At 36.0% G+C, this 25,849-nt stretch overlaps 1 protein-coding gene across 1 annotated transcript in view; it reads left to right on the forward strand.

Annotated features, from left to right (window-relative positions):
• The first annotated feature begins 7,206 nt into the window (after positions 1–7,206).
• UBR1 (ubiquitin protein ligase E3 component n-recognin 1) overlaps positions 7,207–25,849 on the forward strand; it is a 147,486-nt gene continuing 128,843 nt past the window's right edge. Inside the window, exons 1-4 of the mRNA XM_044660018.1 lie at positions 7,207–7,284; positions 8,526–8,782; positions 11,429–11,507; positions 21,385–21,495. Coding sequence (XP_044515953.1) covers positions 7,207–7,284; positions 8,526–8,782; positions 11,429–11,507; positions 21,385–21,495 — 525 coding nt within the window. The remainder of the gene's footprint in view (positions 7,285–8,525; positions 8,783–11,428; positions 11,508–21,384; positions 21,496–25,849) is intronic.

The following is a 25,849-nucleotide window of genomic DNA, read 5'->3' on the forward strand; positions in this document are numbered from 1 at the left end:
CTTTATGAATTTGGGTGCTATGCCACTTGGTGCATACATATTGAGCAGTGTTATTTCCTCATTGTTTATACTGCCTTTAATCAGGATGTAATGACCTTCTCTGTCTTTTTTAATCATATCTATTTTTACTTTGGCTTTGTCAGAAATCATAATAGCCACTCCTGCCTTCTTTTTCTCATTTGATGCCCAAAAGATTTTGCTCAAACCCTGAACCTTAAACTTGTGTATGTCCACCCGCCTCATATGTGTTTCTTGTAAACAACATATGGTGGGATTTTGGTTTCTAATCCACTCTGCTATTTGCTTCCGTTTTATGAGCGAGTTCATCCCATTCACATTCAGAGTTATAATCATCAGTTGTGCATTTGCTGACATTTTCAAATCCTCCCCCAATCCTACCCCTTCTCCTTAAGCTATTTCCTTTAAAACCAGTGGTTTGCTATTAAGACCCTATCCCTTATCCCCTCCCTTGATTGACTTCCCTTTTTACCCCCTCCCTTATTTCCCCCCCCTTTTTGTTTTTAAAGGCCTTATGAATTCCCTCCCCCTTCTTCTCCCCTCCCTTTTTTTGTCCTCCCCACTCCCCTGCTCCCCTTGGTTTATCCCTTCTAACTTTCTCAGAAGGGTAAGATAAGAGTTTTATTTCCCAATGGATAGTATAGCTACTCTTCCCTCTCCGGGTTGATTACACTGAGAGTAAGGTTTGATTATTACCTCTTTATGCTCTCTTCCTCTCCTTCTTATAATAGTATTTGTCCCCTCTCCCTCCCATGCCCTCTTTGTGTGTAATAGAATATTCTATTTTCTTATTCGCTCAAGTTTCTCTTGGTGTCCCCTGCTATTCACCCCCTCTTTCCCATCCCCCATGCCATCTTAGATTATTTAGTGTTCCACCCTCACCCTGTGAATTATTCTTCTGATTACTATAATAGTGAATATTATAATAGTGAATAGAGTTCACTACAGAGAATTAAACATAACATTTCTCTACATAGGAATACAGATAATTAGATCTCACTGAGGCCCTTAAAAAGGCAGATTTAAAAATTATAAGTTTTCTTTCTTTCCCCTCTGTATCTTATTTACCTTTTCATGTTTCTCTCGATTTTTGTGGTTGGATATCAAACTTTCCATTTAGCCCTGGTCTTTTCTGTGCAAATACCTGGAATTCTTCAATTTTGTTGAGTGCCCATACTTTCCCCTGGAAATATATAGTCAATTTTGATGGGTAGTTGATCCGTGGTTGCAGGCCCAGCTCTCTTGCCTTTCTGAATATTGTATTCCACACCTTGCGGTCTTTTAGCGTTGAGGCTGCCAGATCCTGTGTGATCCTGATTGGTGCTCCTTGATATTTGAATTGTTTCTTTCTGGCTTCTTGTAAGATTTTTTCTTTTGCTTGGAAACTCTTGAATTTTGCAATGATATTTCTTGGTGTTTTCCTTTCTTGATCGAATGCCGCAGGTGTTCTATGAATCCTTTCAATGTCTATATTGCCCTCTTGTTGTAGGACTTCAGGGCAATTTTGCTGAATTATTTCTGTTAGTATGGAGTCCAGGTTTCTATTAATTTCTGGTTTTTCTGGAAGACCAATTATTCTCAAATTGTCTCTTCTAGAGCGGTTTTCTTGGTCTGTCACTCTCTCATTGAGATATTTCATGTTTCCTTCTATTTTTTCAGTCTTTTGGCTTTGTTTTATTTGTTCTTGTTGTCTTGAGAGATCATTAGTTTCTACTTGCTCAATTCTAGCCTTTAGGGATTGATTTTCGGCTATAATCTTTCGGTTTTCGGCCATAATCTTCTGGTTATCGGCCATAATCTTCTGGTATTCCTTTTCAATCTGGTCATTTCTGGTGTTCAATTTGCTTATCAGTTCATTTGGTTTCTGAGCCTTACTTTCCAGTTGCAAGATTCTGCCTTTTAAACTGTTATTTTCTTGCCAGATCTCTTCCATTTTCCTCAAAATCTCAGTTTTGAACTCTTCCATAGCTTGTGAGGAGTTTTCCTTATTTGAGGAGGGTCTGGATGCTTGTTTGTTCTCCTCCTCTGTTTGCTCGGTTGTCTGGATTTTCTCTGTGTAAAAGCTGTCAAGTGTTAAAGACTTCTTTTTCTTGTTATTATTCTTTCTCTTCTGAACTTCCTGCGACTGAGTAGCCATCATTAGCCCAGCAGCTTCTCAGATTTATCCTCGCGCTCAGTGTCTGTCCGCGATCTATTGGCTCCTGAGGTCTGAGTTCTGGTTTTTTCCAAGGTCAAGCCCCCTGGTGGGCCCCCTTGCTTGATCCTCTGCAGGAGGTTTCTTTACAAGTCTCAGTGCGCTGCTTCCACAGTCGTATACCCGTCCACACTGGTTCCCCACTTAGGCTTTAGTTCCTGGCTGTGTCTGCCTCCACCCACGCCTCCTCAGTGCCTGCGCTCTGTGCCCAGCGTCCTGCTCCCGCGCTCAGATTTCGCGTGCGTTTTTTGGCTTAATGGGGACCTAAATCTTGCTGCTCTCGGGAACAGGTCCCGGAGCTGCCAATGACTCGATGGGTGCCCCAAACTTGCTCTATTTCTTTTTAGCTGGCTTCGTAGCTATAGATGTGTGTGGAGGGGGTGGGGGTGGGGTGGTTGCTCAGCCTGCGATTTCGTGAGGGCTGTTTCACCCCTTTATAGCATGGAAATGCCTCAATTCCACGTACCTTCCACGCTGTGCCCTGTTGTGGGCGTTCCTCCGTTCGTCTGGACTTGTTTTTATGTCTCCTTGAGGAGTTTTGTGTGTTTCGGTCAGGAGAGGTTAAGAGCTGCTTCTTACTCTGCCGCCATCTTAACCCGGAACCCCAATATTTGGTTTTGATATTTGTTCTTCTTTGCATTTATATTAATAGTACTTATCATGTATATAGTTTACTAATTCTCCTTATTTCTGTTTGTATCATTTTAGATGTCTCCCCATGCCTCCTTATGTTCCTCATATTTATTATTTCTTATGACATAATAATATTCCATTATGTTCTTATGTCACAGTTTGTATATACATTTTCCAGGAAATGGACAATTACTTTGTTTCCAATTCTTTGCTCCAAACCTTCATTAAGTATCTTCCATATGTCAACTATTGTACTAGGTACTTGGGAAGCCAATGCAAATCAAAGAATGAAAGTATCTCTGCTTTCAAAGAATGATAAGGAAGGGAAAAAAAGAGAACCATCTATAGTTGCTAGCAAATATTAATTAAACACTTATTGTGTACCAGGAATGTGCTATGTAATGGAGATACCAAAAAAAGGCAAAAACATAGCTCCTGACCTCAGGAGGTTCTCTGTCTCTGTCTCTCTTTCTCTGCCCCTCTCTCTCTCTTTCTCTCTCCCTCTGTCTATCCCTCTTCCCTCCTCCCCCACCAACAATTGAGCTTGAAAATGTAAGCAATGTTATTAATTATACATGTTAAATCATGCAAAACATTTCCATATTACACATATTGTAAAAGAGAATACACACAAAGAAAAAAATAAAGTGAAAAAAAGTATGTTTTACTCCATGCTTAGAGTTCATCACTTCTTTCTCTGGAGGTAGATAGCATTTTCATCATAGGTCTTTTGGAATTATCTTGGATCATTGTTTTCTTCAGAGTAGCTAAGTCTTTCACAATTGATCATTGTTTCATTATTGCTTTTACTATGTACACTGTTTTCTTGATTCTGCTCACTTCAATTTGCATCCATTCCCATAAGTCTTCCCAAATTTTTCTGAAAGCCTCCTGCTCATTATTTCTTATAACAATAGTATTCCATCAAAATCATATACCACAGCTTGTACAGCCATTCTTCAATTGATAGTACATCCCTTAAGTTTCTAGTTCTTTGCCACCTCAAAAGATGCTTCTATACATATTTTTGTACAAAAAAGGTCCTTTTCCCTTTTTAGAAAATCTCTTCAGGATATAGACAGTACTAGCATTGCTGGGTCAAAGGGCAAGCACAGTTTTGTAGTCCTTTGACTAACTGTAGGTGAAATGTCTTTTCTTCTTGGGGTACTTATCTCTGGTACTATGGAGATAAAAAATGGGTGTTATATTGAAGTATTCCTTACATTCTTAGTTTAATAGTTCTAGAGATTTACACAGCTTAATATAGCTTCAGAAAAATCATTAATACCTAGCTCTGCTACCAGTAATGTATTTTTTAAAATTTGTTTTATTGCAACCAAACTAGTTTACATTAAAAAGTATTACTCAATCTTATAGTTGTCCTCTTTTCAAATGTATGCAGATACTTCATGTTAATTGTTTGAATGTAATTGTTTTCATATTTTTTTCCATTAAACTGTGAGCTTCTTGAGAACAGAGACTGTCTTTTGCCTTTCTTTGGCAGCACTTAGCACATAAGTATATATAAGTGCTTGGCATATATAAGTAGGCACTTAAGTGTTTTTTGACTAACTACAAAAATCTTGACCCCAGAGTTAGGAAAGCACAAGCCTTGAGACATCTGTTATTTAAGGATTTGTGACACTTGTGTAACCTGAATTAAAAATCATAAACTGGATATGAAGAAAGAGTAAGAGAAGTAATGTGGTATATGGATATAGCAATCAATAAACCTCAGTTCATATCTCAATTCAGACTGTGCATAACAAGTCAGGTAGCTTCTTCTCTTAGTTTCCTTATTTGTAAATTGAGGATAATACTTGTATCACCTACTTCATAAACCATAAAATGATATGTTATTTGACTTTTTGTCTTGGAAAAATAATGACAAAAATGAGAAGTTAACAAAGCTTAGAATTATATAGTTAAAAGAGTACTTATCTAATTTAAACTTCATTTAAGCAGGAATATTCTATACAATATCCCTGATAAGTGGTCATGAAGCAGCCTTCTTTTGAAGACTGTTAAGGATAATGAAATTTACTATTTACCTGAAGTAGCCTATTCCACTTTGGACAACAGATTAAAAATTTTCCTTATTTGTAGAGATCTGAAATCTCTCTCTTTAACAACTTTTACTCCTGTGTATAATCAACACCAAAAAAATAGAGGTCCTTCACTAGTCAGCACTGCCCCATTACCATATTTGGAAACACTGGTCACAGTAACTGGAGAAATTTTGAATGCTGGGGATAAGTTCACTTACCTTGGCACTATACCTTCCAAGGATGACCACACAGATAATAAGGTTGATGCACACAGAGATACCTCAATATTTGGGAGGCTGTGAAAAAAAGTATGGGAGAGTATTAGACTGCCTACCAAACTGAAGGTTTGTCATTGTGCTGACTTCACTGTTGTATGCCTATGAAACCTGGGTAGTCTTATCAGCACCCTGCTAGAAAACTGAACCACTTCCACTTAAATTGTCTTAGAAATATTTTGAAGATTACCTGGAAAGATAAGGTACCACACACTGTGGTCTTCACTTAGACTTCACTGCCAAGGAGACAGTACAACTCTACCATAGAGTACAACGCCAATGAGCTGACCACATAGCCCAAATACTCAACATATTCTTACCTGAAGCACTGTGTAACAGAGAACTTATACAAGCAAGTACTTGTATAGTAATCAGAAGACAAAAGCCACTCTCAATGTCTCTCTGAAGAACTTTAGTATTGATTGTGAGACATGGGAGATGCTGGCACAGGGCTACTCGACATGGGGTGCCTACATCAAAGAAGGTGCTGAAATTTATGAGCAAAGCAGAATCACAGTAGCACAAAGGAGGTGTGAGCTGAGCAAATCGAGACATCTTCCTAAATATTGTGTTTTTCTTAATGTGCATCTCTTATTACATTAGCAGAGCACAGCTAAGTGGCTCAGTGGATTAAGAGCCAGGACTAGAGATGGAGATAGTGGATTCAAATTTGGCCTCAGACATTTCCTAGCTTTGTGACCATGTTACTTAACTGTCATTGCCTAGCCCTTACTGCTTTTCTGTCTTGGAATACACAGTATTGATTATACGAGGATAAGGGTTTAAAAAAATAATTGTTTAAAAAAAAGATCACATTAGCCTTTTTTTTTTTTTTTTGGTCAGTCCTGTCACTCTTTTGGCACATTTCATACATAAACATCTTTTTAAATTAAGGTATTTTTTCCCCATGAATTATTATTTAGCCATATCTCCCTCATCCTATTTTTGAGTAGTTTTAACTCAAAAAATATGAAGTAATGCAAATTTAAGTGAACAGAATCAAGAGAAAACAGCAATATTGTATATACGATCAGCTGTTGACAGCTATTCTAAATGATACACGGATCCAAGACAATTACAGAGGATTTATGATGAAAAATACTACTCTTTACCTGCATTTCTAGGGTGCCAGTAAGCACTGTGTTAGTTTTGTTTCTTTTCCTCCTTGTTTGTTTACTGTTTATTTGAATAGAAAGCTCTGGCAGCTGTTGGTTTACAGAAGATGTCTTTTGTTAGTGATCAGGTGGCTCCAGCTCACCACAATCACAGTCAAAGCTACTATCCATCTTACTCTGTGACAACGGGACTTCTCTGACTCATCGAGGCAGAGCAGGGCCCATGGACAGTCCCTAAGGTCGGCTCTGGTCTCCAGTGGTGTTGGCGGCAGCGGCGTCTCCAAGGCTCTCGTTTTGCCAGTCGCTGCCATGTAACCCCGACCCGAGAGAGAGAGAGAGAGAGAGAGAGAGAGAGAGAGAGAGAGAGAGAGAGAGAGAGAGAGAGAGAGAGAGAGAGCGCTCTTCACTACCAGAGAAAGAACTTACAGAGTTCGAATGCAGATGGAAGCATACTTCTTTATTTTTCTTGTTTTTTTGGTCTATTTTCTTTTGTAACATGGCTAATATGGAAATGTTTTTTTCATGATTTCACATGTATAAATTATAACAAATTGCCTTTTCAAGAAGAGGTTGGGGAAGGAGGGATTGAATTTGCGACACAATTTTAAAAAATCTAGTGTAAAAATAGTTTTTTGCATGTAATTGACAAAAAAAAAAAATTAAAAAAGAAAGGCCCCTCTCCCCCGAAGAAAAAAATGCCCAATATACTGGCAGTTCCCCCCAGTAGTCAGCTGCATAACTAACAAATAAGACAGACAACTGAGGATCTTGCTTTCAGAAAGTAAGGAGAGCAGTCTTTTAAAAAATAAGTTTTTATTGATATTTTTGTTTTTACAGAATTTTATAGAATTGCTGACCTAACCCATATAACAAAAAATCATCACAACTCATCAATGCATTGAAAAAGTCCCAAAACATGTGCAATGTACAATACTTCTGGACCTCCCAACTCCATGAAGAAGTGGGTTGGGAGTATCCTGTTGTATTTCTTCAAATTGAGAGTAATTTGGTAATAAACTGCAGAGAATATACTATATTTGTGTTTTTGTCAATGCCAGTTTACATCTTTGTATGTATAGCATGCAAGTTGTTTCCCAACTAGAAGGGAAAGTGAATACGTAGAAAGAACAACATGTTGCTCTCCAGATTGTTTTTGTTTTTTTAAACCCTTACCTTCTGTCTTGAAGTCAATACTGTGTATTGGCTCCAAGGCAGAAGAGTGGTAAGGGTGGGCAATGGGGGTCAAGTGACTTGCCCAGGGTCACACAGCTAGGAAGTATCTGGGGCCAGATTTGAACTTAGGACCTCCCGGCTCTAGGCCTGGCTCTCAATCCACTGAGCCTCTGCTGCTACCCAGCTGCCCCTGCTTTCCAGATTGTTAAAGGAGAAAGACATCTTTAAAAAATGAAGTCCTTCAATGGAATAAGAAAAAAATAATCCAAAAGGATGTCAGACAAAAGAATGTAATAGAAGAAAAAAGGAGACAGAATTCGGTACTGGAAAGAAATGAATTTGCAGTCAAAGGATCTAGATCCAAAGCAACCTCTGACACTATTCATGTGAGCACAGTAGTCTCTCCAGGCCTCAGTTTCAACATCTGTAAAATGAAAGGGGTTGATATTATAGTCTAGCAAAGATGGTCCTTTTCCTCCAGGGTGTGAGGAGAAGAGTAGATGTACTAGAATGGTTGACCATGTGTACTCAGTCATGAAAAAGAATTCTGTTAACTCTTATGTATATCCTTACTTAGCTTGCTTACTCATGATTGTTGTATTCAAATTATGCTTGGGGTCTGCTGATCCTAGATTGATGCATTTGAGTAGGCTCTAGATTCCTTTGCCTGAGCAGGCCTGGGATCCCTTTTCTCTTACCTTTGTCCAGATCTCAACCAAATCTCCTTTTTTTCTACAACCTTTCTGTCATCTTAAGATCAGAGGAGTTAGAGCAGAAGATCATTTAGTCCAATTGAGGTATCATCTTTTCTAGCCTGATGAGTGAGAGGTAAAACCTCAGAGTTTTAAAAATTTTTATTTCTCAGTGATTTGGAGTATTCTTTCAAGATTTTTCATCAAATATTTTTCTTTGACGTTAGAGGAGGTCAAGACAGAGGAGGAGATACCTTATTAATCCCTTTTTTGAATAAGTAGAATTATGTTTGGTTTCATTTTGCCTGCAGATTCTCAGGAAGTAATGTGTTTCAAGATATAAATTATTTTACTCTCCTTTTTTTTTTTTTCTCCAGTGGTGGCACCAGCAAGTTGATTTTCATTCTGCTTTCTTATACTATTTGGCACAAACTGTACCAGACATTTACTTTGATGAAATAGAACCAGAATTAGAAAAACAGGAGGAAGCTGCTCAGATGATGATATTAACTCCACTGGAATGGTACCTATTTAAAGAAGATCCAGCTCTTTCTTTAGAGAAATTGAAACAAAGTGAAGCATTTCAACTTTGTGGGAAGGTTTTCAAAAGTGGGGAGACGACATACTCTTGTAGGTAAGAACTGGAAATGTATTGGCTTAGTGTATTTGTAATCTGAATTCTTCTTGTTATTTAGTAGTGAACTTTTTTTAGTTTGCTGCTGATGAAAGTTTCTTCTTAACTCAAAAGGCTCTTTATAAAACGTTGCAATTTTATTTAATATTTGTTCTTTTCAGCACTTATTTAATGATCTTTGACTGCCCTATACAGCATATTTGGTAGATTCTCACTGATAGTAATTTTAACAGCACATTTTCTCTCTTTGTTGTTTTAAGATCTAAGCAGTGGCTTTTGCCTTTGCCAAAAAGAGAGAGAAGTAGAAGAAACTTTGCTTACTTTCAGCTGTATAATAAGGGTAGGGTAGTGGACAGGGAGGAAGGAAGATATAGAGAGCAGGAAATGGGAGCAGCTTTGCTACCAGAGCTCTTTATGAGAATTGTCCACCTAAAGCCCAGTCTATTAGAGAGTCTTCTTCTTAGTTATACCTGCTTGAAACTTGACTCTTTTGGTTTAGAACTTGAGATCTAGTTTTTTTTTTTATATTCTAACTACCATAGAATTGTGAATATTTTATTTAGGTACATATCAGTTAAGTATAGATGTATTCTTTTCTATCTTGTAGAATTTCATCAGAGGAAACAAAATATGCAATGTATATAAGATTTTTACAATACCAGTTCAAAAAAGCAAAAGTTTAACTATTAAAGTAATTTGCTTTGGGGGTTAGACAAAACTATTATACTTTGTAGTGGGTTTCATTCAAATTCTTGAATATTTTTATTTTAATCAGAATCATGGCATTGTTAGAGCATTCTAAGAATACAATTTAGTCCAACTCATCTTATAAGTGAGGAAACTGATATGTGGGAAGGTTGAGATAAGGTTGTCAGGTTTCCACAAAATGCTATTCCTATGCCATAATGATTAGATAAGACTTCTATTGAAAAAGGTTTTAGTGGTTTTGTATTTTACCTTTCAAAAAATCAAGGATATCAGGTGCTTGTCTTTTGGGACATCATTTAGCATTTTTCCATAGAGTAGCATTAGATGAAGGTAAATAATGATATCTTAGAAAAGTTAACATGCTAGTTTAGTTTATTTTGCTACTACTTAAGAGAATAAAATGAGTGAGTAAAAAAAGAACTTGCCATGTTTCGTTTTTCAAGTCAGAATCATACATCTTTAGAATTGGAAAAGATCTTAAAAATCTTGTCAATTTTCTTCATTTTACAACAACAAAAGGTGTAGAGGGGTAAAGTGCAATGCCCAAGGTTACAAGTTAACCTTTCCTTTTTTTTTTCCTCCTCTTAGAACAGCAATTTTTAAAATAGCTCACTAGATTTCAAAAGAATTTTTGTTTACTACTAAATTTTTTAAATCTACTTATACACTTTTTAGGAAGTTCACATTCTTCCCCAAATAATATTTTGATAAAGGTGGTTAGCAAATAAACTCTTCTTTACCGTTGTTTTTTTCCTATTGAAAAATATTAAGGTGATTTATTTTAAAGATGATTATTTTGATTAAACAAGAGTAAGATTTAGTTTTTCTTTTCACAAACCTCAACTTGAAATATGTAACCTCTTTATAAATGAAGATTATAGGATATTGGAATAGCAAGTAATTTTCTCAGTTGGGCAGGAATGTTCTGACATTTCATATTAGGGCAGGGCAGAAATTAGCCACCCAAATCACATTATATAGGATGAGACTATTAAGTAATCACAGATTTTCTTTTCTTTTTTCTTTTTTTTTTAATATAATGAACATAAAAACTAATTGCACATGGAGGTTTTCAGCTACATGTTTATTCTGGTCCAGCTACCCTTATTCAAAATATTTTGGAACTATTTAAACATTTTTTTCTTTTATTTTAGTCCAGTAATAAATTTACACATAAGTTTTCCAAGGTTACATGATTCATGTTGTCTCCCTCTCATCTTCTTTCCCACCTCCCAGCGTTGACAAGCAATTCCACTGGGTTATACATATATTATCACTTAAAACCCATTTCAATATTATTCATTTTTGTGTTAACATTCATTTTTGGAACCAATTTATGACACAAGAAGGTAAGTTTCATTACTTTATATTCATATCTTTAATCATCCTTTTTCCTTTCTCCTCTAAATAATAATATTCAGTTTGATCATCCCTATTAATTCACCAAGCTTAGCTTTAAATAACGTTTTTGTATTTATAAAACTTAAATCTACCCTAAAAGTATGAGAATTTCCCAACAATGGAGATATTCTGATCTTGCCTTCCCTGCTCCTGCCAATGGTATAGCAGAAAGCTCTTTGGATTTTGAGGGCCCAGGATCTAGTCTTGGATGCACTATTTGTTATGAAATCTTGGACAGATATAATATATAATATGGGGTATGACCTTACTTACCTTAGTTTCTCCATCTGTAAAAAAAAGATAAAAATACACACTATCTACCTCATAGGGTTGTTGGAAGAGATTTGTAAACTTTTAACTTGCCCTATAAATATAAACTATTATTTATCAAAGGTCATGACATTCATTTCTTTATATAAATATGGTATATATATATATTTAATTCAGTCTGTTATTTTAAGCTTACCTATGTAGATCTTTTCTTGAAATGCTATGGATCTGAAACTTATAATAACTAACTTGAAATCTCTTCTTTAGGGATTGTGCAATTGATCCAACATGTGTCCTCTGCATGAACTGTTTCCAGAACAGTGTTCACAAAAATCATCGTTATAAGGTTTGGTTGAATTTTAAAATTTGTTTGCTTCTTTTTTTTTTTAACCCTTACCTTTTGTCTTAGAATCAATACTAAGTATTGATTTTAAAGCAAAAGAGTATTAAGGGCTAGACAGTAGAGTTTAAGTGACTTTCTCAGGTTCACAAAGCTAGGAAGTGTCTGAAGCCAGATTTGAGCCCAGGACCTCATATCTCCAGACCTGGTTCTATATTTACTGAATCACCTGCCTCCCCTGGTTCTCTTGATTTTTTTTAAAGACTAAAGGTTTTGAATAAAATTTTGCTCATATTCTATATGGTTATTTGATTTTGTTGTTGATGATTACCAATATTTTTCCTTTTAATAACAATATTAAGATGATTTGGAAAGATTATATATATTGACTTAGGAGAATTTTAGAGCTGAAAGGGATCTTAGACATTGGCTTGAAGAGATAAAATTTTTCTTTTGGGATTTTCATCTCTGAACAAGTTAATTAAGAAATCTACTTTGGTCTTCCTAAGTCTCTAAGGGTTGAGCAGCCTTTTAACATATAGTTCAAGTGAACAGTACTCTGGACATAAAGGGCAATAAGGGAATAAGATCATCACAGAAAAAATAGTGACACCATTTGATCAACAAAAGTTTGTTTGCATTTGAGGCCCTCCAGTTGACTGTCATTAATTATGTGTAGTAAGACTCACAGCTAATGGAATAAAGCATTCTTCTGGATAGCATATTTTATTTAACTTTCTAATTTCCTTTAAACAACAAGATTATAAATAGATATATTTACAGATATTTGCATATGTAATATTTTTCTATAGTCAATACAGGAGTCTAGGAGTTAGATTTAGAATACTTGACTTTTGGCTCTGGCACATATTACCTGTTTAGTTTTGGTCAAGTTGCTGAACCTCTGTGGCTTAAATTCCTTGCTGGTAAAGATTACTTCTAAGGTTCCTTTTAACTCTTAAGTTGATTATGAAGAAGGTGATGATGCCCACAATAGCTTATTCATTTTTTTGTCTCTTCTGTCACTCACTCCTTGCATGACCTTAGGCAGATCATATACCACTATGGGCCTCAGTTTCCTCATCTATAAAATGAGGGGGTTGGACTGATTGACTTCTAAAGTTCCTTATAGCTTTACATCTATAATCTTATATCTTCACCTGTTTTGTTCGTTTACTATAGAGCTTTAATCAGGAATTTTATATATACATATACATATAATTTATTTATTTTTATTTTTTTGGTATTCTCCTTTCAGGAGAAAGGCATATCCACTAGAAAACAAGCTTATAAGAGGGATTTTTTTTTAAATGCAAAAATCCAGGGTATAATATCCTGTTGTATATATGCTTTTCACAACCTGAGTCCAATTTCTTTTTCCATTCTTACAATATATTGTTACTCTCTTCACTCTCTGATCTAGTTTCATATTCTAGTCTGGTCTAGAATTCTTTCTAGCCCTCAGACATGACATTCTATCACTTATCTTTGTACCTTTGCTCAGACTGTCCCCCATTCCTAAATTGCATTTCTTTCCACAACCTCTTAGAATTCCTAGTTTCTTTCAAAAGCTCACCTCAAGGGGAGGCTCCAAAAGAAAGTATGGAGAGGCAGAGCCAAGATGGCAGAATAGAGGCATGAAAACCCAAACTTCTCTGAAAATGTCCTCCAACCAACCTTAAATTTTTGCTTCAAAATGAATACTAGAGAGGCAGAACTGACAAGAGGATAGGGTAAGACAATTTTCCTGCAGAAGATTACTTGGAAAATAGACAGAAAAGGTATGTTTTGCTGGAATGAGAGGGGATTGCACCCTGGCCCCACCAACAAGCCCTGGCACAAGCCAACAGCAAAGCTCCTACCTCCCCCACTGCTCAAGGTTCTGAGTCCTAACCCAAGCCATCATTGAGACCTCCTGTGACTCTACCTAAGCCAATAGGACATCCCTACCCTCACCCCTCAAAGTTCCACACATACCCCCTATCCCTCTCACCCCCCACCCCAATGAGGCTCAAGTCTACAGTGAAACCCTGAATCCCACCACAAGACACCCCATAGTGTGCTTGACAATGCCAGCCAGCAGCAGGCTTATCGGAGTCTGGATCAGCTGTGGGAGGCAGCTTCCAAAGCTCTCAGGCCACAGACCGTCATACTACCTTAGAAAAAGTAAAATTTGCAGATACTCAGAACTAGACCTGAGGGTAACAACAAGAAAAAACTGAAGTTTAAGAGAGTGTTCTCTCTACCTTGAGAACAGAGCCCACCTTTAAGATAAATATAAAAGTCAAGAAATAGGCCAGGGAGGGGGGGCACCTGGGTGGCTCAGGGTATTGAGAACCAGACCCAGAGATGGGAGGTTCTGGGTTCAAATCTGGCCTCAGACACTTCCCAGCTGTGTGACCCTGGGCAAGCCACTTGACCCCCATTGCCTACCCTTACCACTCTTCTGCTTTGGCTCCAAGACAGAAGGTAAGGGTTTTTAAAAAAATTTTTTTAAAAATAAATAGGCTGAGAAAATTAGCAAATATTAAAAAAAAAAAAAGCCCTAACCATAGAAATTATGGAGATAAGGAAGAGTAAGGCATAAACTCATAAGGGGTGAATGAGATTAAAGTAACTACATGCAAAACTTTTTTTTTTTAATGGGAATTGATCTCAGACTCTGGAAGAGGTCAAAAAAGTATTTAAAAAATCAAATAAAAGAGACAGGAAAAATGGGAGAAAGAAGTGAAAGCAATGTAAGAAAGGGTCAAAAACTTACAGAAAGAGGCACAAAAAAATAGCACTTTAAAAATATAATTGACCATATGGTAAAAGAGACAAAAATCCACAGAAAAAAAACTTTCTTGAAATACAGAATTAGTCAAATGGAAATGGAGGTATAGCATTTCATTGGGGGGGTAAGGGAATGAATTTCTTAAAAGGTAGAGTTGACCAGATATAAAATGAGGTTCAAAAACACACTGAAGAAAATAATTCTGTAAAACTAGAATTGGGCAAGTAGAAGCTAATGATTTCATGAGACATCAAGAAACAATAAAACAAAATCAAAAGAACGAAAAGATAGAATAAAATATGAAATATCTAATTGGAAAAACAACTCATCTGGACAATAGCTCCAGGAGTTATAATTTAAGAATTATTAGACTACCTGAAATTTATGATTAATAAAGAAAAGCCTAGACATCATTACAAGAAATTATCAAAGAAAACTGCTCTCATATTCTTGAAAAAGAGGGTAAAATACAATTTGAAAGAATCCATTTGATCACCTCCTGAAAGTGATCCCCAAATGACAATTCCCAGAAATATTATAACCACATTCCAGAGCCCTCAGGCCAAGGGAAAATACTGCAAGAAGCAAGAAAGAAATAATGTAAATATTATGGAATCCCAATCAAAGTTACATGGGACTTAGCCACTTCCACATTAAAGGATTGGATGACTTGGAATATGATATTGCAGAAGGCAAAGTAGCTAGGATTATAACCAAGAATCACCCAAACAATAAAACTGAATATATTCTTTCAGTGGAAAAAATGTTCCCTTAATGAAATTGAGGACTTCTAAGCATTCTTGACAAAAAACTGGTGTTCAGATACAAGACATAAGAGAAACATAAAAAAGTAAACAGGAAAGAGAAAACTTAAGGAATTCAATAAAGTCAAAATGCTTATATTCCTCTATTGGAAGATGGTACTTATAACTCTTAAGAGTTTTTTCATAATTAGGGCAATTAGAAGGATTATGTATAGACAGAGGATGTGGGAATAGGTTGACTATGATGACATAAAGGGTGAAAAAGGATATTTCACTAAGAGAAGAGGGTAGGGAGAGGTAGAATGGAGTAAATCATCTCACTCGGGAGGCCCACAAAAGCTATTTCAATGGAGAGGAGGATGAGGGTGGTGACTGGCAGTGCTTAAACCTTACTTTCACCAGAATTAGCTTTGAGAGGGAATTGCATCTATATTCATATGGGTATAGAAATCTATTTTACCCTCCAGGGAAGTAGGAAGGAATAAGAAAATGATGAGGGGCTAATAGAATGGAGGGTGAATTGGGAAACAATTAGAAGCAGAACATTGTGAGGAGAAACAAAGAAAAAAGAGTAAGATAAAAGGGAAATATGATGGCATGTGAAATATAAAGTTAGTAATCATAACTGTGATTGTGAATGGAATGAACTCACCCATAAAATAGAAGCATTTAACAAAGTGGACTAAAACCCAGAATTCTACAATATGTTTGAAGCACGGAGCTCTCCCATAGAGCAAGGGAAAGTGGCTGGAGAAGAATCTATTATGCTTCAGCTAAAGTAAAAAAAAATACAGGGATAGCAATCATGATTTCAGACAAAACTAAAACAAAAATAGATCTAATTAAAAGAGATAAGAAAGGAAATTACATCTTGATAAAAGATATAGATAATGATGTAATATAAATACTAAATTTATGTACCAAGTAGTATAGCATCCAAATTTTAAAAGAAGAAATTAAATGAACTACAGGAGGAAATAGTTAAATTATCCTATTGGGAGACTTCAACTTTCTCCTCTCAGAATTAGATTAACCTAACCTAACCTAAAAACAAACAGCAAAGAGATTAAGAAGGTAAATTAAGGAGTTTTAGAAAAGTTAGATTTAATAGATCTCTAGGGAAAATTGAATGGGAATAGAAAGGAATATATCTTCTTCTCAGTGGTCCATGGCACTTACACAAAAATTGACCATATGTTACAGCATAAAAAAAGCTCACAGCTAAATACAGAAAAACAAATAATAGATGCATCATTTTAGATCATAATGCAGCATAAATTAAAATCAATAAAGGTCCATGGAAAGACAAGTTAAAAATGAATTGGAAACTATTATTAAAGAATGGGTGGTTCAGAGAACAAATCATAGAAACAATAACTTCACCAAAGAGAATGATAATAATGAGAATACATAGCAACATTTTGGGGGTGCAGCCAAAGCAATACTTAGGGGAAAATTTATATTTCTAAACTCTTACATCAATAAAAGAGAAAAAGCAGATCAATGAATTAGGCATGCAACTAAAAAAATTAGGAAAAGGGGGCAGCTGGGTAGCTCAGTGGAGTGAGAGTCAGGCCTAGAGACAGGAGGTCCTAGGTTCAAACCCGGCCTCAGCCACTTCCCAGCTGTGTGACCCTGGGCAAGTCACTTGACCCCCATTGCCCACCCTTACCACTCTTCCACCTATGAGACAATACACCGATGTACAAGGGTTTAAAAAAAAATTAGGAAAAGAAGAAATGAAAAATATCCAATTAAATGCCAGATGGAAATCCTGAAAAATCAAAGAAAGAAAATTGAAAGTAAGAAAACCACTGAAGTAATAAATGACAAAGAATTGGTTTTATGAAAAAATAAGCAAAATAGATAGACCACTGATTACTTTGATTAAAAAAGGAAAGAAGAAAATCATATTACCAGTATCAATAATGAAAAGGGCAAATTCACTATCAGTGAAATGAAAATTAAGATAATCATTAGTTATTTTGCCCAATTATATACCTATAAATCTGAAAATCTAAGCAAAATGGATGAATATTTACAAAAACTTAAATTCCTTAGATTAACAGATGGGGAAATATAACACTTAAACAAATCCATCTCAGAAAAAGAAATTGAACTCACTAAGAAAAATCTCCAGGGCTTGATGGATTCACAAGTGAATTCTACCAAACATTTAGGGAACAATTAATTCCAATACTGTGTAAAACTATTTGGAAAAAATAGGCAAAGCAAAAGTCCTATTACCAAATTCTTTTTATGATATAAATATGGTGCTGATATATAAGTCAGGAAGTGCAAAAATAGAGAAAGAAAATTATGTACCAATTTTCTTAATCGATATTGATGCAAAAATTTACTAATAAGTAAATTGTATGTATCGCAAAGATCATTCACTGTAACTTGGTGGGATTTATTCCAGGAATGCAGCAGAATGCAGCAGAATAGTTGGCCATATTAATAACAAAGCCAGCAGAGATCAGGATTATCTCAGTAGACGCAGAAAAAGCTTTTGACAAAATACAACACCCCTTCCTATTAAAAAGACTATAGAGCATAGGAATAAATTGGCCTTTCCTTAAAATATAAGTAATATCTATTATTTTTAAACCCTTACCTATTAATTCTAAGGCAGAAGATCAGTAAGGGGTAGGCATTGGGAGTTAAGTGACTTGCCCAGGGTCATATAGCTAGAAGTGTTAGAGGTCAAATGTGAATCCAGGACCTCTCATCTCTGAGCCTGGCTTTCAATCCACTGAGCCACCTACTTTCCCCCAGTAATATCTATCTAAAGCCATCAGCAAGAAAGGAATAATGAACTGGAGGAATTCCATATGAACAGCAACAACTTCCGGGAATTGATGTAGAGTGAAGAGAGCAGAAACAGAACCTTATACACAGAGATATTGCACAGTCAAATGTAATGGACTTCTCTACTAGCAGCAGTGCAATAATCCAGGAAAATTCTGAGGGACTTATGAGAAAGAATACTATTCACATCCAGAGAAAGAACTGTAGAAGTAGAAACCACAGAAGAAAAACAACTGCTTGATCACATGGGTCGATGGGGATGATTGGGGATATAGACTTTAAGCCAGTGGTTCCCAAAGTTTTTTGGCCTACTATCCCCTTTCCAGGAAAAACATTACTTAGACCCCTGGAAATTAATTTTTTTTAAAATTTTAATAGCAATTAATAGGAAAGATAAATTTACCTGTGGCCATCACCGCGCCCTGGATCGCTGCAGCACCCACCAGGGGGCGGTGGCACCCACTTTGGGAATCACTGCTCTAAGTGATCACCCTAATGCAAATATTAATAATATGAAATGGGTCTTGATCAGTGACACCAAAAAACCCGGTGGAATTGCTTGTTGGCTATGGGAGGGGGGTGGGAGGAGGAGAGGGAAAGAATATGAATCATGTAACCATGGGAAAATATTATAAATTAATTAAATAAAAATTTTCAAGTGGAAAAAAATACTAGAAATGCCTATAGCAATAAGAGGAGAAAGAGAAATTGAAGTAATTGAAATAAGCAATGAGGGAAGTATAAGCCATCACTTCTTGCAGATGATATGTTGGTATAGTATACTTAGAGAATCCTAGAGACTCAACTAAAAAAAACTAGTTGAAAGAACTAATAATTTTAGCAAAGCTGCAGGATACAAAATAAGCCCACATAAATTATCAGCATTTCTATATATTACCAACAAAGTCCAGCAGAAAAAGATAAGAGAAATTCCACTTAAAATAACTCCAGAGAGTACAAAATACCTGGTAGTCTACTTGCCAAGACAAACAGAAATTATGTGAACACAATTACAAAACATTTCATACAAGGTCAAATCTAAACAATTGGAAAATGTAATTGCTCTTGGGTACGCTGAGCCAATGTATTAAAAATGACAATTTTGCCTAAATTAACCTACCTATTGACTACCATGTCAATCAAACTGCCCAAAAATTATTTTATAGCGCTAGAAAAAAATAACAAAATTCAACTGGAAGAAGAAAAGGTCAAGAATATGAAAGGAATTAATAGAGTGACAGTGGGGAGAATGTCAAGGAAGTTGGTCTATCTATACCGGATCTCAAACTGTACCCTAAAGCAGTAATCATCAAAATAATCTGGTACTGGTTAAGAAACAGAATGATAGATTAGGTACACAATATTCCATTGTACACAGCCATAGCAATCTAGTGTTTGATAAACCCAAAGATCCCAGTTTATAGGACAAGAACTTACTGTTTGACAAAAAACTGCTGGGGAAACTGTAAAATAGTATAGCAGAAACTAAGGATAGATCTTATAGCCTATACCAAGATAAGGTCAAAATAGTTATATGTTTTAAACTAAAAGGTGATACCATATGCAAATTGGGGGAGCATAGAATAGTTGTTAGATATATAGATGAGGAAAGACTTTATGACCGACCAAACAAGAAATATATAACATTATGAAATGTAAATGAGGAATTTTGATTATATTAAGTTTCAATGCTTTTATATGAACAAAACCAATGCAACCAAGATTAGAAGGGAAACTAAACTAGGAAAAATATTTATAGCAAGTTTCTCTGATAAAAGCCTCATTTATCAAATATATAAAGTACTAAGTCAAATTTGTAGGAATACAAGTCATTTTCCAATTGACAGGTGGTCAAAGGATGTGAACAGGCAGTTTTCAGATGAAATCAAAGCTATCTAGTCATATGAAAAAATGTTCTAAATCACTGTTGATTAGAGAAAGGCAAATTAAACCTGAAGTACTAGGGGCAGCTGGGTGGCTTAGTGGATTGAGAGCCAGACCCAGAGATGGGAGGTCTTGGCTTCAAATCTGGCCTTAGACACTTCTAGCTGTGTGACCCTGGGCAAGTCACTTGACCCCCATTGCCTAGTCCTTACCACTCTTCTGCCTTAGAACCAATATGCAGTATTGATTCTAAGATGGAATGTAAGGGTTTAAAAAAAGCAAACTGAGGAACCACCTCACACCTATCAGATTTGACTGGTAGTAAAGGAAAATAATAAACATTGGAGGGGATGTGTCAAACTGATGGACATTAATGCGTTGTTGGTGAAGTTGTAAAGTGATCTGGCAATTTGGAATTATGCCCAAAGGGCTACAAAACTGTACATATCCTTTGACCTGACAATACTATTACTAGGTCTATACCCAAAGATTAAAAAAATAAATAAAAAGGAAAAAGAACTATTTGTTTAAAAATATTTATGTCAGTTCTTTATGTGCTGGCAAAGAATTGGAAATTGAGGAGATGTCTATCAACTTGGGAGTGGCTAAACAAATTGTATATGACTGTAATGGGATACTGTTGTACTATAAGAAACGATAAGCAGGATGATTAAAAAAAACAACCTGAACTGATGCAGAGTGAAGTGAGAAGAACCAGAAGAACATTTTACAGTAACATCAATATTGTAGGAATGATCAACTGTGAAAGACTTAGCTATTCTTATCAATACAGTGATCCACAGCAATTCTGAAGGACTAAATATAATAAAATGCTATCAAGAACTGATGGAGTCTAGATGTAGATTGAAGCATACTGTTTTTCAATTAAAAAAAAATCTGCTCAAATACCACCATATAAATGAGTTATTTTCTGATCTTGCAGTTGTATTAAATGCCTTTCCCAAAATTATTTGTATTTTTTAATCTAATTAAATATCTATATGTTGTTTCCCCCAATAAAATGTATATTCTTTTTGGGTGGAAACTTATTTCTTTTTTGCCTTCGTTTTCTTTGTATATTGCACAGTACATTGATACAGAGGTGCCTAGTAAATATTAATTGTAAGATGTATAATATCAGATAATGGGAACTGACATTCATAATCTTGAAATATAGTAAGCTTAATTGTTAAAGAAATATTAATTTATCTTTAGTATGTTGTATTTATAAGAGTGGGAAAACAGGTTAAATGCACTTTGAAAGATTTTTACCAGTAAAGTTTTTTTAATCTGTTGAATAATTAGTTGCATTAGCCAGAACACCTCATTCTTTAAACATACCTGTTATTTAAAGTTTATTTTTATAAATTAAATTTATACTATTTGTATTTCTATTTTTTCTCTTTCATTATTAGAGCTAAAAGAAATTTTAAAGCAAAAAAAAAAACCTTTTAAAACTCAAACTTCTGGGACCTATATTTCTCTGTGAAGTGCTAGTTTTTATTAAATCAGAATTATTTTTAGGTATTTAGAAATACATTTTAAAGACCACTATATCTGAAATGCCAGTAAGTATTTTTGTTGAATTATATATTTGTCTTAATGTGTTTTAATTTTAATAAAAGATCATTCTTATTTTTTTGTTTAGATGCATACTTCTACTGGAGGAGGATTTTGTGACTGTGGAGACACAGAGGCATGGAAAACTGGCCCATTTTGTTCAATCCATGAACCTAAAACAATGCGGTCTAATAATGAGGTAAAGTTACTGCTTAAAATAGAATCATGTCCAAGTCTCTTAAGACTGGTAGTGGTTTAGTAAAAAGCTATAGTTTATATTTAGGATATTAGATTTATTGCTTGAAAGGACCTTAGAGGTCATCTATTTCAATCTCCTGTTTTATAGATAAGGAAACTGAGCTGAGTCAGTGACTGAAGTGGAACTGATCTTAAATCTTTTTCTGATTCTCAAGTCCAGACCTCTTGTCTACTTCATACAGGTGACATTAGAACTTCATGGGACATATGCTTTTTTTTGTTTTTAGTTGAATTTAGTGATAATGGCATTTCTAGGAGTTAATATTTTAAAACTAAAGCATTATTGGAGATGAAGTAGAATTAATGAGAAGGTATAGTTGATACAATATTTTGGAGCTGGGCAGACCTCTCTTGAGGGAGAGGAGGATGAAAATGGTATAAGTGGCTTGAGAGATGGAAAGGTTTAGATCAGCCATTTCTCATAGTAGTCATTTAGGAAAGAGGAAAAGATTCAATATCTTGTTTAAGTGAGGGGTTTTTTTTTTCAGTTTTTTTCAGTAGCATATGAGAAATAGACAAATGATTGTACATATAGTAAGTAGAATGCAAGGTTGGGATTTGGCAAGGTTTTAGTGGCAAAGGATTTGAGCAGAAATATTTGGACAGGAGGGTAAGAGATTTGAGCAGAGAAGACAGTGTGTAATTGAGCCATTTAACTGTAGGATCAGTATTAGGAAGAGAAGAAAGTGAAGCCAGAGAGTGAGAGAGAAGCCCAGGAGAACATTGAGAGATGGAGGATAAATGGAGGTCAATATGAAGATTAAGATTAGGTTTAGGAAGAAGACACAGTAAGAAATGGAAGAATAGGAGACTTTCATCAGAGTTATTTTAAGGACTCCCAATTAAAGAAGTAGAACATTTATGGGTGATGAGAAGATCATGAGTATGATCATCTCCATATATGGCTGAAGTGGAGTGACGGTTTAGATAGTAGACATTGTAGAAGTTGAAGGGGTTGATAAACTAGGAGACTGGGATATTTGAGCAGACATGAACATGTGGATGTCCTTTTCCAGGTTTAATTAAGAGTCTGAAGTCCAGAAGAAATATCAGCACTAGAGAGATATTTGGAAGTCATTAGCACAGAAGTAGCAGTTGAAACCATGGGAGTGATTGAAATGGCCAAAGAGAGAATATAGAAATAGAAGAGAACCAATAACATACTTTTGGGGAAACCCCACATTTAATTCAGGAAGAAGATAAGGAGTCACTGAAGAAATCTGAAAAGGTGTAATTTAGAAAAGGGAATAGGAGAAAGGAAGGAAGGAAACTAGCATTTACTGTGTGTCAGGTTCTGTGCTAAGCATTTTATAAGTATTTGACTTGAGCCTCATGGTTCTTGAGCAAAGTTTAGACCGTTTAGGAAACAGCTGGCAAAGATTAAATGACTTGCACACAGTAAATTTATTGAGGTTACATTTGAATTTAGGTATTTCTGAATCTAGGCCCAATACTCTACTGTCCTACATAGTGGTAAATTGTTTCAGAAGCTTGATAGTGGCTAAAGATAATGAAACCTGGGAAAAGGCCTTTGAATTTCATACATACGGAGGTCATTAGTAACTTTTAAAAGCAGTTTGAGTGATGGTGATTGAGGCCACATAATGAGGGTTTCAAGAGAAGTTTATTGTGAGGATGAAATACATCAGGTGAAGGCTACTTTTTCAGAAATTTAGCACTGCAGGTGAATGAGGTGGGATGTTAATCTGAAAGAACATGGTCAAAGGAATGCTTTTTTAGGACTAGGAAAACGTAAGCACATTTGTAGGTAAATGGGTAAGAGGCAATAGTGAGGGAGAAATGGAAGATAACTGAGAAATTATAGAAGTGTTAGAGTAAGGAAGTCCTATAGGAGGTGGGAAAAAATAGGGTCAAGAATCCAGGTAAAAGGGATAGATTTAGTGTTAAGGATATCTTTTGTGGCTGGAGGGAAGGAGAAGCCAAAATATTAGGAATAGAAGGAGGGAAGATAAGAAATTTCACATCTGATCATCTCAGTCTTCTCAGCCATGATGGTGAACCTATGGCATGTACACCAGAAGAGGCATGCTGGGACCTCTCTGAAGGCACAGGTGTGTCTTCTACCTGAGTTTGTTACTAGAAAGGCAAAGGAAATTGGGTGGAGCTGCTCCCCTCCCCCTCTCCATCAACCTGAAGACAATTTTTCACTTGACCTGTCCCTTTGCTTAGCAGCCCAGTGGGATTGTTTTCTCCCTCCTGTGTATGGTGTAATGTGGGTGGGTCACAAGCAGTAGAGCTGGAGCGGAGTGGAGCTCTTGGACTACTCCCCTTCCTAACCCTAACCCTAACTTCATTTCTAACCCTAACCTTAAATTCATTTCTAACCCTAATCCTAAATTTGTTTCTAACCTTGACCCTAAATTAGTTTCTAACCTTAACCCTAACCCTGAGGACATCTTTTCACTTGACCTGCCCCTCTGCCCAGCAGGGGGAACTTTTCTTCTTGTGGCAACAAGAAACTCAGACTGGGGTGGGGGAGGGGAGGACACACACATAGGCTTGGGGGTTGGGATTGGGCTTGGGGGGGAGGAACTATACCCAGTCTCTAAAAGGTTTACCATCATTGACCTAGGGTGACTTAATTTTTTTAATGGTTTATTAATTATTTTGGTATGATTTCCTTTAGCATCCCATGTGTTTTTGTACATGTGAAAGTATTATTCTGAGATATCTACAAGTTTCATTAGACAACAAACAGGGATTCATGGTACAAAAAAGTTTTAAGAACTGCTGCTCTACTTTTTGTGCCCTCATTAGCTCCTTAAGGCATTGTTCTCTCGGTAGAGATGTCTCCCAAATATATAAATTTAGTCTTAATCTAATAGGGTTGGTGACCTATTGGATATTTTAAGCTGGATTCAGGTAGGCTTCTCAAACTCAGTGTCCAAAAGAGAATTGAGTATAGATCCCCTGAAACTCGCCCTTTTAATGAATATCCTTGTTTCCAATGAGGGAATCCACTGTCTTTCCAGTCATCAAGATTTGCAACTTTGGCATTATCCTTAATGATTTATTATCTCTTTCCCCCTTCTCAATATCCATTCACAGTTGCTAAATCTTGTTATTCCACTAAAGTATCCCTCAAATATATTGTTTTCTCTCCACTCATGGCTACATGAGTAGCTACTAGCCAGTAGAGGTCAATATCATCTCTTTCCTGGACCTTTGCAAAACCTCTTAATTCGTCTTTTGGCCTTAAAGCTCTCCTTATTCTATCTTTCACACAACTACTGAAGTGATTTCCTATAGTGCAGTTCTGTCTATGTAATGTACCTATCAAGTGTCTCCCTACAGCTTTTAGGATCATGTATAATTTCTATTTTTCTTTCAAAGCCCTTCACAGTTTGGCTCCAACCTTCCTTTCTCACCATTACTCCTTTTTCATTCTCTGAGATTCAACCAGATCCGTTCACTTGTAGTACTCTGTATTCTATTTCTTTGATCGATTGTTCCACGTGACTAAAATGTGATCTCTTCACCTCTGCCTCTTAGAATCCCCTTTTTCCTTCAAATTTCAGCTTAAACATCACTTTTTACATGACTCTTTCCTTGACCTTTTCAGCTATTTATGGTCTCTTCCCAGTAAATTACCTTGCATTTAATTTGTAAAGATTTTGTTAGAACTTATATGTACAGTGTTTTCCCTTTCTGCAACCCCAGTAGACTCTAATCTCTTTGAGGGCAAGGATTATTTCATTTTTGTCTTTGTATTCCAAGTACCTGATATATAATAGGCACTTAATAAATACTTATCAATTGATTGCCTCTCCAGAAAAGGATACTGGGCAATTGTCTTTAAGTGCTAAGGCCTAGAGAAGGAAGGTCCTGGTTTCAGATTTGGCCTCAGACACTTCCTAACTGTGTGAACTTGGGCAAGTCACTTAATTCCCATTGCCTAGCCATTAGCACTCTTACACCTTGGAATCAATTCACAATATTGTTTTTTTTTTAAACATTTATTAATATTCATTTTTAACATGGTTACATGATTCATGCTCCTCCTTTCCCCTTCAACCCCCCCCACACCCCCCCTACCCATGGCCAATGCGCATTTCCACTAGTTTTGTCATGTGTCCTTGATCAAGACCAATTTCCAAATTGTTGGTAGTTGCATTGGTGTGGTAGTTTCGAGTCCACACCCCCAATCATGTCCACCCCGACCCATGCGTTCAAGCAGTTGTTTTTCTTATATGTTTCCTCTCCTGCAGTCCTTCCTCTGAATGTGGGTAGCATCTTTACCATAAATCCCTCAGAATTGTCCTGGGTCATTGTAT

This window comes from Gracilinanus agilis, chromosome 2 (genome assembly GCF_016433145.1).
Source record: "Gracilinanus agilis isolate LMUSP501 chromosome 2, AgileGrace, whole genome shotgun sequence".
In the NCBI taxonomy this organism is placed as follows: Eukaryota; Metazoa; Chordata; class Mammalia; order Didelphimorphia; family Didelphidae; genus Gracilinanus; species Gracilinanus agilis.